The sequence below is a fragment of the Nicotiana tomentosiformis genome, chromosome 10 (genome assembly GCF_000390325.3).
Source record: "Nicotiana tomentosiformis chromosome 10, ASM39032v3, whole genome shotgun sequence".
Classification (NCBI taxonomy): Eukaryota; Viridiplantae; Streptophyta; class Magnoliopsida; order Solanales; family Solanaceae; genus Nicotiana; species Nicotiana tomentosiformis.
In genome coordinates, this window is record NC_090821.1 from 5,928,224 (window position 1) to 5,942,876 (window position 14,653).

The following is a 14,653-nucleotide window of genomic DNA, read 5'->3' on the forward strand; positions in this document are numbered from 1 at the left end:
GGCTCACAGACTACTATAGGAGGTTTGTTAAGTCCTATGGGGTAATTAGCAGACCCCTAACAAACCTACTAAAAAGAATGCATTTCAATGGAATGAAGAAGCAGAATTGGTTTTTCAGCAACTGAAGGAAGCTATGGCAACAGTTCCAGTCTTGGCTCTAGCTGACTTTACTAAGCCTTTTGTAGTGGAGACTGATGCATGCCCCACTAGGATAGGAGCTGTGTTGATGCAATTTGGCAGACCTATAGCTTATTTTAGCAAGGCTCTTGCCCTTAAACACAGAGGACTTTCTATTTATGAGAAAGAATATATGGATGTGCTATAAGCCATAGAAAAGTGGAGACACTACTTGCAAGGAGGGCATTTCATTGTTAAGACAGACCATCAGAGTTTAAAGTACTTACTAGAGCAGAAGGTAACTACAGCATTACAACAGAAGGGACTGACAAAACTTTTGGGATTGGACAATGAGGTGCAATATAAAAAAGGGGTAGAAAACAAGGTGGCAAATGCTTTATCCAGAAGACATGAAGAGGACTCTACCCTCTTAGCCCTTTCCACCACTCAATCTACATGGATTGAAGAAGTCTGTGATAGCTATGAATCTGACCCCTTAGCCTTATAACTACTCAGTGAACTATCAATTTCTCCCTCCAGCAACCCAGATTATTCATTGCAGCAAGAAGTTATAAGGTATAAACATAAGATATACATTGTGAGAAGCATTACTTTGAAAACCAAGATTTTAGAGGCCTTGCACCAGTCACCTATTGGAGGGCACTCAGGCAACAGGGAACCTATAGGAGAATACAGTCTGTGTTCTATTGGCCAAACATGAAGATAGAGATTTGCAAATGGGTAAGTGGGTGTGATGTGTGTCAAAGAGTTAAATCAGAACACATTCACCCGTCTGGGCTTCTACAACCCCTCCATATACCTACACAGGCATGGCAAGACATATCATTGGACTTTGTAGAAGGTTTACCCATTTCTGGGCACAAAAATGCAGTCTTGGTAGTAGTGGATAGATTTACCAAGTATGGGCACTTTCTGGCACTCAAACACCCCTATACAGCTCAAGATGTATCAGAATTATTTCTCAGGGAAATCTATAGGTTACATGGATTACTAAAGACTATTGTATCTGACAGAGATGCTGTTTTCACCAGCCATTTCTGGCAACATCTCTATAAAGCATTGGGCACTAAGCTCAACATGAGAACTGCTTACCACCCTCAATTTGATGGACAGACAGAGAGACTCAATAGGTGCATGGAAACCTATTTGAGAGCTATGGTCTTCAATAATCCTAAGCAGCGGGGAAAATGGTTACACTTAGCGGAATTGTGGTACAATACCAACAATCACAACTCCCTCAAGACTACACCTTTTCAGGCACTCTATGGGTATGCTCCTCCACAACTTCCACTGGGGTCCTTACCACAGACTGGTCATCAGTCAGCACGAGAGTGCCTAGCTCAGAGACAACAGATGATGGAATCTCTAAGAGACAACTTGACACAGGCTCAATCTAGAATGAAGTTATATGCTGACAAGTTAAGATCTGAACGAGTACTGATGGTTGGAGATCTAGTCTACCTTAAACTACAGCCATATGGACAATCTTCCATCGATGTCAGAAGAAATGTCAAGTTATGTGCTCGTTTTTATGGACCTTACAAGGTCATGCAAAGAATCGGAATAGTAGCTTATCGGCTAGAGCTTCCTGAAGGGTCTCAGCTGCATCCTGTTTTTCAAATCTCCCAGTTGAAGAAACGTGTTGGTCCATCCATTACTCCACAACTACAACCACCAATTTGTGATGGCGAAGGATGAATCTGGATTCAACCTGTTGCAATCCTTCAACGACGCATGGTGAAGGAAAATAATGGTGTGTGGGTGAAAGTTCTGGTTCAATGGGCAAATTTAAGGGAAGAGGATGCTACATGGGAAGATTAGAGCTATATCAAAAGCAGATTTCCTGACTTTGTTGCTCAGCAAAGACCTTGAGGACAAGGTCATTCTTGGAGAGGTAGGGATTGTAATGTCTGAAAGGAATGAATTAGGAAAGTAGGCGGATATTCCTAAAGTGGGATCTTATTTCTATATTGAGGTCTTATATCAGAAGTGGATCAAGCTAAGCATTGGGTTCAATTTGGTCTCTATCGCTATTGGGCCAACGGAGACAGACTAGAGCAGGCCCAATTACAAATTAGCCCACAAGTAATTCAGTCCACAAGTAGCTTATTAAGGAGTATTAATACGCAGAGGAGGGAAGGAAACAATAGGCAATTTCTGGTAAATTTCAGTTACAACTTCCTAACTAATTTCTCTCTCAACCTATCTCTCTCTCTCTCTCTCTCTCTCTCTCTCTCTCTCTCTCTCTCTCTCTTCTCACCTCTAACCTCTTTCTCTTCTCCTTCTTTCAGGTTATCCATGGTGTAAATGTAGCTCTATGGTATAAGAAACATTGTAACATTTCTAATTCTATTACATATCAATAAAGAAATTCTATTCCTTCTCATTGTCTTCTTCTCAAATTCTATTACAAATTCTAGTATATTACAACTTTCTCCATATCCTGATAGACCAAATCGGGTCCAAACAACTTCGTTTCTCAAACTTCGAACCAACCAATTGGTGATCTATACCTTCGCCCATACAGAGCTTCATACGGTGCCATCTTGATACTAGAGTGATAGTTGTTATTAAAAGCAAACTCAATGAGGGGTAGATGATCATCCCAATTACCTTTAAAATCGATAACACACGCCCTCAATATATCCTCAAGAATATGAATGGTGCGCTCTACTGTCACGACCCAAAATATCACATGTCGTGATGGCGCCTATCTGAATACTAGGCAAGTCAAAAAACTTGATAAACCACAATTTCTCTTAAGTTTGAAAATACAATAATTAAATTCAGCGGAAGAAATCTCACAATTTTAAATATAACAGTCCCAAAACCCGGTGCCATTGAGTACATGAGCATCTAAAGGAATACAAAGTCTGAGTGATAAATATCAATGTCTGAATTATAGAACAGTACAATAACTAAACAGGAAAGGAATCAAGTCTGTGGTCGTCAAGCAGCTACCTTGATACTCTCCAACAAAAATAACTTTGAATTTTAGCAGTCGTCGTATCCGGGAGCACCTGGATCTGCACACGAGGTGCAGAGTGAAGTATGAGTACAACTAACTCAATAAGTAACAAGACTAGCCTCTGGGCTGAAAAAAATGATGAGCTCCGCAGGTACAGTCCAGTAAAAATAATGATACAGAAATGTAGGCATGCTTTCAAGTTCAACAGTTAAACTCAGTACAAGTGAAATAGATCAATACTGCATGATATGAGGCATATGACATCTCAGTAGAAAGACCTCATGTAAATACTGGTCACAAATTATCTGGTCACTCGGTACTGTTTATGGCCAATCCAGCCTAGGGGTGTTCCAACCCGTATATAAATACATATCGACTGACAGTCAGTCACCTAGTACCGTATAAGGCCAATCCAACCTTGGGATAATTTATCCCCTAATATAAATAATACGATCAACATCCATGTCCAGGAAAACTCATTACAATACAAATACGTAAGGCAAGTTCATGCCCTGGGAAATTCCATCCCAAATATATATATATATATATATAAGCAATAAGTATTGCAAGTCCATGCCCTGGGAAGTCCATCCCGAATATCGATGATCATCTAGGCTCACTGGGGGTGTGTACAGACTCCGGAGGGGCTCCTTCAGCCCAAGTATAATACAAAGCCAATATGGCCTACTGCAGCGGACATTCCTGATCTGTATAATAACAAGCCTATAAGGCCCGCTGCATGCGAGCAGCCTCGATCCATAAAATAGTAAAGCCAATAAGGCCTGCTGCAGGCGAGCAGACCCGATCTAGAATAATAATAATAATATATAAAGTCATTCTGGCCTGCTGCAGGCGGGCAACCCCGATCCATTTAATAATAACATATATAAAGCCAAATGGCATGCTGCGTTGTGCAGCTCAATCCCATAAATATCCTCACAATGGACAATTATTACTGAGTGTGAAATATATATTTTAGAACAATTAATTCAATAGCATCACGACCCCATGGGTCCTAAAATATCGGCACATAGCCTAAACATGATCTTTATTACTAGCCTCAGCTTAATTCCTCTAACACGTGTCACATGTTCAGATAATAACATAATTCTTTAATTCTACTACTTCACAGGATTTATTCAAGACACACTTTCTGTGGTGCACGTCTACATGTTCGTTACCTATCGTGTGTGTCACCTCCAAATAATTCATATCATACCAAATTCGGGGATTCATACCCTCAGAACCAAGTTTAAAAGTGTTACTTATCTCAAACCGTATAATTCTTTACTCCGGTATGCCTTTGCCTCGTGAATTGTTGTCCAAACGCCTCGAATCTAGCCATAAATAATTCGATTCAGTCAATACCAATTATTGTAATAATTTCATACGGAAATACTAATCTTTCAATAAAAATCCGAAATTAATTTCAAAAATTGCCTGTGGGGCCCACGTCTCGGAACCCGGTAAAAGTTACAAAATATGAACGCCCAACCAACCACGAGTCCAACCATATAAATTTCACCAAATTCTGACATCAACTCAGCCCTCAAATCTTTAATTAAAATCTTTGAAGATTTCTACTATTTTCAACCCAATCTTACCCATTTGAAGTCAACAATCTTTCCATAAACCTTACTGATAATATATAAATAATACTATTACACCCAATAATCATACTCTTAATCACCCATCTTTACTCAAACTCGAAATTGAAGACTAGAGGTTAGAACCTTACCTCTTGAGTGAAGATCTTGTGATATTTCCTTGTTGGATTTCAAAGCTTGAACAAGATCTTGATGAACAAAGTACTTGAGCTTCTTCCTCTCTCTAGAACACTCTCCCTTCTCTCTAAAAATGAGTCCCAAAGCCTATTTATCAAAATGGGATCGGGTTATGAAAATAGAAAAATTAACCCTCCGAAAGCAGGTCTGCGGTCGCATAATGGACCGCAGAATGGGTATGCGGGCCGCAAAGTTGATCGTAAAATCGGTGCCCAGAACTGGGCTCTTCTGGTTCATTCTGCGACCAGTTTGCGGTCGCAGAAGCAGTTTTGCGATGCATAACTATTTTACGATCGCATAACTATTTTGCGATCGCATAATTGGTCGCAGAATTGCATTTTTCCAACCTTTGGTAATTTGGTCATAACGTTTTTTAGGGATGTCCAAATGACGAACGGTTTGAAGCGTTAGAAACTAGACTCAAACATCTTTCATTTTATAGGTAATAAACCATATAACACTTCGTATCATGAGAGTTATGCTCATTTGAAATTGGGTCTTATGCGAACTCACTTGAACTTTAGTCTATTATGAAATTTCCATCTTCTACATTCGATGCCGAAACCTATCGAATCAAGTCCGATTGACCTCAAATTTTGCACACAAGTCATAAATAACATAAAAAACCTATTCCAATTTTCAGAATCGGATTCCAACCCCGATATCAAAAAGTCAACCCCCCGGTCAAACTTTTCAAAAACTCAACTTTCGCCATTTCAAGCCTAATTCTACTACGGACCTCCAAATAATTTTCCGGACATGCTCTTAAGTCCAAAATAACCATACGGAGCTATTGAAATCATCAAAATTCAATTCCGAGGTCATTTATATATAAGTGAATATACGGTCAACTTTTCCAACTTAAGTTTTCAATTATGAGACTAAGTGTCTCATTTCACCCTGAAATCCTTCCGGACCCGAACCAACTAACCTGATAAGTCATAAATCAATTGTAAGGCATAAATTGAGCAGTAAATAGGGGAACGGGCTTGTGATACTCAAAATGATTGGTCGGATCGTTACATCTACCTGGCCATCTGTCTGAGGATGAAAAGTTGTGCTGAGGTTCACTCTTGTGCCCAATCCTTTCTAAAAGGATTTCCAAAAGTCCGATGTGAACTAAACACCACGATATGAGATGATGGATAAAGGATTCTTATGCAATCGGACAATTTCCTAATTATATAACTTGGCATAATCCTCTGCTGAATATGTAGCCTTAACTTGCAAGAAGTGAGCTGACTTGGTAAGTCGGTCTACAATCACCCAAATCGAATCATGCTTCCGAAAGGAACGAGGTAAACCTGTTATGAAGTCCATGTTTATCATCTCCCATTTCCAAACGGGAATTTCTATACTCTAAGCCAAACCACCAGGCCTTTGGTATTCGGCTTTCACTTGCTGACAATTTGGACACTTAGCCACAAAATCTCCAACGTTCTTTTTCATGTCGTTCCACCAATAAATCTCCTTAAGATCATGATACATCTTTGTGGAACCTGGGTGAATAGAATACCTGGAATTGTGGGCTTCTGACATAATCCGCTCTCTCAGCCCATCTATGTCTGGAACGCATAGTCTACCTCTGTACCTCAAAGTACCATCATCTCTCCCTTGTTCAAAAGCCGTAGTCTTGTGTTTGTGAATCCCTTCCTTCGACTGCAATAAGTATGGATCACTGAACTGCATTTCCTTCACTTCGGCTACTAAGGAAGATTCAGCCATTTTCTGAAGAACAACGCCACCACCTTCGGAGTCCAAAAGTCGAACTCCTAGACTTGCTAAGAGGTGGACTTCCTTCGTCATAGTTCACTTGTATTACTCAACATGAGCTAAGCTTCCCATAGAACACCGACTGAGAGCATCAGCTATAACATTTGCTTTCCCCGGATGATAGAGGATATCAACATCATAATCTTTGAGCAATTCAAGCCACCTTCTCTGACGTAGATTCAATTCTCTTTGCTTGAAGATGTACTGGAGATTCTTGTGATCTGTAAAAATGTCAACATGCACCCTATACAAATAATGGCGCCAGATCTTAAGCGCAAATATCATGGCTGCTAACTCAAGATAATGATTCGGATAATTCTTCTCGTGAGCCTTGAGTTGTCTCGATGCATAGGCTATGACTTTACCATGCTGTATTAATACACACCCAAGACCAATCCCTGAAGCATCACAATAAACAACAAACCCTTCAGTTCCTTCTGGTAGTGTCAAAACTGGAGCTGAAGTCAACATTTTCTTTAACTCCTCAAAACTTTTCTCGCAAGCATCCGACCACTGAAACTTGACCTTCTTTTGAGTCAATCTAGTCAAAGGGGATGAAATAGAGGAAAATCCCTCTACAAAATGATTGCAGCAGCCTGCTAGACCCAAGAAACTTCTTATATCGGATACTAAGGTGGGTCTAGGCCAATTCTTCACTACCTTTATTTTCTAAAAATCGACCCTCATGCCTTCGCCTGAGATGACATGGCCCAAAAATACTACTGATTTCAACCAGAATTCACACTTAAAAAATTTCGCATATAGCTTGTGATCCTGTAGTGTCTGCAACACAATTCTGAGATGTTCTACATGGCAGTCTTGCTACGGGAATAAATCAAGATGTCATCAATAAATACAATAACGAAAAAATCAAGATATGGCTTGAAGATCCTATTCATAAGGTCCATAAAAGTTGTTGGTGCATTCGTTAAACCAAATGACATTACCAAAAATGCAAAATGCCCATATCGAGTCCTGAAAGCTGCTTTTGGAATATCAAATTCCTTAACCTTCAACTGATGGTATCCCGATCTGAGGTCAATCTTGTAATAACACTGGGCACCATGAACTTGATCGAATAAATCATCTATTTTGAGAAGAGGGTACTTTTTCTTGATGGTGACTTTATTCAACTGACGATAGTCCATACACATGCGCAAAGATCCATCCTTTTTCGGACAAACATGACCGGTGAGCCCCAAGGTGAGACACTTGGCCTTATAAATCCCTTTATCTAGAAGATCTTTCAATTGGACTTTTAGTTCTTTCAACTCTCTTGGAGCCATTCTATAGGGAGGAATAGATATCGGCTTAGTGCTTGGGAGTAGATCAATTCCAAAGTCAATCTCTCTATCGGGAGGGACTCCAAGAAGATCTTCGGGAAATACTTCTGGGAATTCATTTACAATTGGTACTGACTAAGAGTAGGAATCAGAGCATCTGCATCTCTAACTCGAACCAGGTGATAGATATACCCTTTAGAAATCATCTTTCTGGCTTTAAGATAGGAAATAAACCTACCCCTAGGTGTTACTACATCATCCTTCCATTATAAGACTGGTTCGCCGGGAAATTCGAAACTTACTATTTTGGTTCTACAACCCATTGTGGCATAACAGGACTCTAACCAATCCATGCCCATGATTACATCGAAGTCTACCATCTTCAATTCTACTAAGTCTGCTACAGTAAAACGATGATACACTTTGACTGGACATCCCCTATAGATTCTTGCTATAACTAATTCTCCAACTGGAGTGGATACTTCAAAGGGTTCACACAACTTTTCTGGTTCTATCCCAAATTTCTTAGCAATATATGGGGTTACATAATATAGGGTGGGTCCCGGATCCATAAGAGCGTAAACATCACAGGTGAAGACTGTTAGCATACCTGTGACAACATCTCCACGAGCCTATGTATCCTAACGGCCTACCAGCGCATACAAGCAGTTCCGACCACCGCCCGTATTACCGGACTTTCAAACACCATGCCCTTGTTGGGCCTGAGAGTTCTGAGGGGTTGCTGAATTAGTGGACTGAGCTACATTGCCTCCATTATTCTGCCTTTCTGATGGATAATCCCCCAAGAAGTGGCCATGCTGACCGCACCCAAAGCAACCATTTGTGCCTGAATGACATACCCCTGGGTGCCTTTTACCACACGTGTTGCAAACAGGGAAACCATGGACTTTGTAGTCCACACTAGCTTGTGACTGTGAGTCTGCTGCTCTGAAATTTTGGTTTTTCCTGTTAAACTTGGACCTTTGAACTGGTGCACTACCTGAAGATGGAGCAAGTCCTGATTTTGATTTCCTGAAGAACTGGCGATTTCCACCTGCTTGAGATCCCTCACAGCTGAAATTTCCTGCAGACTTAGCTCTCTTGCTGAATTCCCTATCTTTCTCTCTCTTTAGCCGCTCTTCTTCCTTCAACCTGTCTTGTCGTTCCCTTGAACAAAGACAACCATTTTAGTAATGGTCATGTCATTGTTTTGAGCAGCTATATTAGCATCAGCAAACAAATCATCTTAAAGCCCTAACACAAACCGCCTAACTCTGGCCCTCATATCACGTACCATTTCCGGAGCATACTTGGCCGGAGAGACGAACTTGAGGTAATACTCATTCACACTCATCCCATTCTGTTTGAGTCTCTCAAACTTTAAAGCCTTAGCTTCCAAGACCTCAATGGGTAGAAAATTCTCAAGGAACACATCCGCAAACTCCTTCCAAGTCACAGGAGCCAAATCCCCCCCCCCCTCAGGACTCTTCCCATGTTTCATACCAAGTGTTAGCAACATCCTTCAGCTGGTACGCAGTAAGCTCTGCTGCCTTAGTGTCTGTAGCATGCATCACTCGAAATATCTTTTGAACCTTATCAATGAAGTTTTGCGGATCCTCATCCTTTCTGGACCATGTGAAAACTGGAGGTTTCATGTTGAGGAATTCTTTGGACCTGGAACTACCAGTCTCATGAACAACACTTTTTCCCTGCCTTTGAGCCTGAGTAGCAACAATTTGGGTGAGAAACTGGATAGCTCCCCTAACATCTATGTCTGAAGTATTGGGCACTGAGCCCGATGCAACTCCCTGGGCCGGAGTGTCCTCTTCCTGAGCAGCATTAGTCGTAGCCCCTTGGCTAGTAACTGAGGCCCTCTTGGTGTACTTTTTTTTTGCAGGCATTTTTTTTGAAATACGCAATTAACACGAGTTAGAAGGATTCCTAAAAGCATAGCTCTAACTGCATGATCTAGAGTATGAAAGAAATGGAGCAATCCTAGATCTTGGTGGTTAACTGTTTATACGTGTGGCGCGCATACACACATAAAATTTGACCTTACCGGACACGGCTTCATAGACTCCTTAGGACTCTTGAACCTAGGCTCTAATACCAAGCTTTGTCACGCCCCGAACCGTGGCCTAGGCATAACACGGCACCCGGTGCCTAACTACATATGACCGAGCGAACCAACTGGATACCTGGATCAACATGCGGTATAACTGTAAGCTGAATATAAACATGTAACATATTGATCTACTAAAGAGTATGACTGAAATATCATAAATGCGGAAAGTACTGAAAAGTCTGGAAGTATAAATGAGTAGCTGACAAGGCTAACACATAAAAGCATGCTAATATCTAACTGACTGGGCTATAGTCTACGAAGCCTCTAAAGAATACTGAAATACTAAATGTTTACCGAGACAAGATCCTCGGTATACCTTATTAACTAAAATACTATAAAGACTGAAAGAAAAGAGGGATAATGCCTCGAAAGACAAGGGCTCACAAATAGTTGATACGAGATGCCCTAGCAAGTAGAGTCGTCAACCTGTAAATCATTACCTGCATCGCGAGATGCAGGCCACGGGCAAAAAAGGACGTCAGTATATTTGAATTATGCTGGTATGTAAAACAACTGAAAGAAAGAACTGTAAATACTGAAACTGAAACTGAACTGATAACTGATAATTGATAACTGAGAATAGATAAGGAAGTAAGGATATGAATACTCCCTCTTCTGAATGATGAACCACGTGTTTATCTGAATATTAAACTGCGGCCTCAGGCCCGATATATATATATATATATATATATGTGCACAATCTACGGCCTCGGGCCCAATTATACGTATACATAACTGTGGCCTCATGCCCAAAAATGCATAAAGCATAAACTGCAACCTCAGGCCCAAAGATGCATAAAGCATCAACTGCGGCCTTAGGCCCAAATACAGGTGTTCAACATTCAGGGATTTAAAATCAGGAAATGAGAATCATACTGCAATACATAATACTAAAATACCGAATCATATTGAGTTACATGATACTGGAATGTTGAATAGAACTAGACTGGGACATGTATTCATAATAAACTAATTTGTCACAATTGAGGCTTATAAGATATTGAATGAATTACGAACTATGTCATCTAGAGAAAAGAAGTTCTACAACCATTCATGGAACTGAGGCATAATTACTTGCTGAGGAATTCATAATAGTCATAAAGAATTAGATGTAGGGAGAATCATAAATATTCCTAACGTAGAGAGTTAGCCTCACATACCTTAACTTCCTGCTCTTGAGCGTAATACAACGTTTGTCAACCCTTTCAACTTTAATCTATATCAATACAAGTCAAAGGGATTCAATATTAGCAATAATACTCATGTTTTGGTCACTTAGGCATTTTATCAAACACTTGTGGGTATAAAGCTTCATAGTCCTTATTAATCGTGTTTTTACACCCAATAACACATTCTCTTGCTCCTAGATAAATTCTAAAATCTCAAATGATTATAATCAGCACCATTCTTCATCACCCATAAGATAAATAACACCCTTAACTAATAATCAACAATCAACAACCCAAACCTATAACCGTTCATGCTTTTCTGTTAAACCCATCAACTCATATCCCATGAACTAGAGTCTATCGTCATTAATATAATACTATAATCAAGTAGAGGGTGAAGATATTATCTTTTTGACATTCAATCCTCTTAAATTCGAGTCCTAGAGTTTCTTTTCTTAACAATGATGTTCCTATCCAGTATTTAATGATTTAAAGGGTTTATCCATGTTAATAAGATGTTGAAAAATTAAAATTAAGTTAGAATCATCATTAGAACTCACCTTGAATGGTGTAGGAACCGTGGGAGAGGTTAGGTTCTTGAGAGCTTCCCTTTCTAGAGCAAGCTTTTGTGTTATGGGGTGTGGGGAACGAAGTAGGGCTTTAAAATGACCCCCCGGGTGCGCCCTCATGCACCTTAAGGCGCAACCGCTCACCTGAACGCGCAGAAGGGCAGTAGCACTGCCACAAGTGCACGGCCGCGCACAGGACTATCCGGCCGCTCATACTACGCATTATTCAGTAAAACCCATATAACGTTTTGCACAGAGATCCGTTCGGGCTCCACAATATATCATTGGAAAGCTATTTCAAAGGGCTACAACGTTCGCGTTTTGTGTTTTTCCAAATTCCTTAAAACAGTTGACTAAATACTTCTGAAAAACGGACCTTTTGTCAACTTAGTCGATTTTATCGAACCTTATACACCTCACTCTCCGTCTTGATTCTAAAACAACTATTTCCACCCATACTCATACCGATAGAACTTCACATGTCCAAAATATAACATTACTACTCATTTAACACATTCACACCTAAGCAGAATTTACGGGGTGTTACAGCGAGTATCTACACTTGTTATGACATGCCAGCGTCGAGGGGGTTTTAATACGAGCGGCAATATAGCTCAGGGGAATTTTGGGAACACCAAATAGTTTAAGTAGGAAACTAACAAAAATGTGATAGTTTAAGGGGTTTTAGGATATTAACTCATTTCTAAAAAAAAAAATCATTTACTAATTTATAGGTGATATAAAAAGGGACAATCGATGACGCTTGAGGCTCGTGATTCATTTAGTACTACACCTCGATGAAACTGAATTTCTTTTCTCTTTCAATATACTGTAGTTAACATGAAAGAGAGAACACTAATCAAAAAGGATGTAAATTCATAAATAGGGGCGTAGGTTTATCCGCAGCGGTGTCACGTGACACCGCTATACCAAAATTGTTCATAACTATGTATATATTAGGTATAAATACAAAAACAATATCACTTATTGTTGTATTGATTTATTTATCTGTTTAATTCTTCAATTATTGATACCGCCAATAAAATTTCTTGTGTTTGCTACTGCTCATAAACATCGGGTGCCCACTAACCGAGCCTAATTGACGTGGTCCTACGGAGATTTCACAACAGTGAAATCTGCATTTTAGTCTTGATTACATGGTAATACCCATAGGAGCACGTCAATTAACTTGGTAGTATTTTACTAAGTACTAACCAATAACTTTTGTTCAAACAGTATATTTATGTTACGAAACTCATTAAATATGTAAAAATATTAAATTTAGAATCTATTATTGACACTTGAAGACGTTGTTCTAAAATCTTGAACCCGTAAAATTAAAATACTGACTCCGCCTAGATGATTTGTCACTCAATTACCGGCTCATTTATAATTTTCCTTACAATTTTTTTTAGAAAATCTGAGAAAGTTCTCTTTTGAAACAAGCAATCGACTTTGATGGGAAATATTTTTAAAACATATAATAACATTGAAGAAAAAATGGCAAGAAAGTAATCATTATACTAAAGTTGCATACATGTTATAAAAGTAATGGATTTCGACAATTCGCTAGTGATACCTATATAGTATAGGGGACAATGTGAGAATGTTCAATGTTGAATGATGCACCAACTGAGTAAAAGGCTTTACCTTTTTTTCGTGTTTTTCTTGCTGTTTGACTCAACATTTGAGTTGAATTTGCGAGAAGAGAGATTGGCTTTGAGACAATTGAGATCTTCATTAGGATTAAGAGACAAAGAGTGGCCTATAAGAGCAAATTCATGTACAAATTGGAAAGGAATTCGTTGCAAAAATGGCCATGTTACTGAAATCAACATCTCCGGTTTTCAACGTACTACAGTTGGGCAACAAAATCCTCAATTCTCTGTTGAAGCCCTTCAAAATTTGACATTTTTGGAGACATTTAATGCATCCAATTTTGCACTCCCTGGTCCTATTCCCCAGTGGTTTGGTTTTAAACTTGCATCTACCTTACAAATTCTTGATCTTAGGTTTTGTTCAATTACTGGTCATATTCCATCAAATCTTGGCTATTTGAGTAATTTAACTATTTTATACTTGTCCAATAATAATCTTACTGGGATTGTGCCATCGGGTTTGGGCCAATTGTCGAGTCTTGCGGTTCTTGATCTTTCACGTAATTCACTTGTCGGGTCAATACCGGTATCATTTGGGTCTCTTAGGAACCTTATTATGCTCGATATGTCTTCGAATTATATGTCGGGGCCTATTCCTCCTAGTATTGGGACTTTATCCAAGTTGAGATTCTTGAATCTTTTAAATAATAGCTTCTCTTATTCGATAGCTGTCCAAGTTGGTTACCTTAATAAAGTGGATTAGGAACATATGGCGAATGCAATTGGGAAGAGTTCTTTGTCTGATGATACTGTTCAAATGTATTTGTTTACTGTACTAAAAATAAATGTTTACTTTTATTTGTCCAGTTTAAAAAATCAATCAATGGATAATTTACCGTTTTATACATATTTTACCCTTCTTATTATGTAGTTATTTCTAATTCATTTGCCTACATATAATAAATAGGGGTGAAATAGTAGAATTATCATGTTGTTTATTATTTTAAGGGGTGTGCTAAGTCAATAATAGACAAAAAAACTTGGACCGAGGGAGTACATAACATTGTAATTCCTTTTTAAGGTGAACTATATCAATCAATGCAATATTTTTTTCAAGTGGACTCGGGTCCTACTAGGTGGGCCTTGATATTGTGTAGGTTTAGTAGAAATGACACCAGGTAGCCACTTTTAAGTATTTTGTTTAAAATATATCTATATTTTACAATATATTTAAAAATTAGTCAAT

The 14,653-nt window shown here is 39.1% G+C and overlaps 3 protein-coding genes across 3 annotated transcripts; 1 reads left to right on the forward strand and 2 right to left on the reverse strand.

Annotated features, from left to right (window-relative positions):
* Positions 1-6,249: 6,249 nt before the first annotated feature.
* On the reverse strand, positions 6,250-6,696 carry LOC138899698 (uncharacterized). The gene has a single exon (XM_070186381.1). The coding sequence runs from the start codon at positions 6,694-6,696 to the stop codon at positions 6,250-6,252; it is 447 nt and encodes a 148-aa protein (XP_070042482.1).
* A 1,948-nt stretch (positions 6,697-8,644) lies between these two features.
* On the reverse strand, positions 8,645-9,847 carry LOC138899699 (uncharacterized). Its single transcript, XM_070186382.1, has 2 exons — positions 9,450-9,847; positions 8,645-9,113 (listed from the first exon to the last, which is right to left on the reverse strand). Exons 1-2 carry the CDS (start codon positions 9,845-9,847, stop codon positions 8,645-8,647), a joined length of 867 nt encoding a protein of 288 aa, XP_070042483.1.
* A 3,585-nt stretch (positions 9,848-13,432) lies between these two features.
* LOC117273535 (probable LRR receptor-like serine/threonine-protein kinase At2g16250) lies at positions 13,433-14,170 on the forward strand. The gene has a single exon (XM_033652714.1). The coding sequence runs from the start codon at positions 13,433-13,435 to the stop codon at positions 14,168-14,170; it is 738 nt and encodes a 245-aa protein (XP_033508605.1).
* Positions 14,171-14,653: the final 483 nt, after the last annotated feature.

What these genes read in the sequence shown, in the direction of transcription:
- LOC138899698 (XM_070186381.1), bottom strand. Translation starts at nt 6,696, where the DNA reads ATGACGAAGGAAGTCCACCTCTTAGCAAGTCTAGGAGTTCGACTTTTG.
- LOC138899699 (XM_070186382.1), bottom strand. Translation starts at nt 9,847, where the DNA reads ATGCCTGCAAAAAAAAAGTACACCAAGAGGGCCTCAGTTACTAGCCAA. An exon ending in AAGGATGTTGCTAACACTTG is followed by an intron (nt 9,114 to 9,449) that starts GTATGAAACATG and finishes TCTTTGTTCAAG; the next exon opens with GGAACGACAAGACAGGTTGA.
- LOC117273535 (XM_033652714.1), top strand. Translation starts at nt 13,433, where the DNA reads ATGCACCAACTGAGTAAAAGGCTTTACCTTTTTTTCGTGTTTTTCTTG.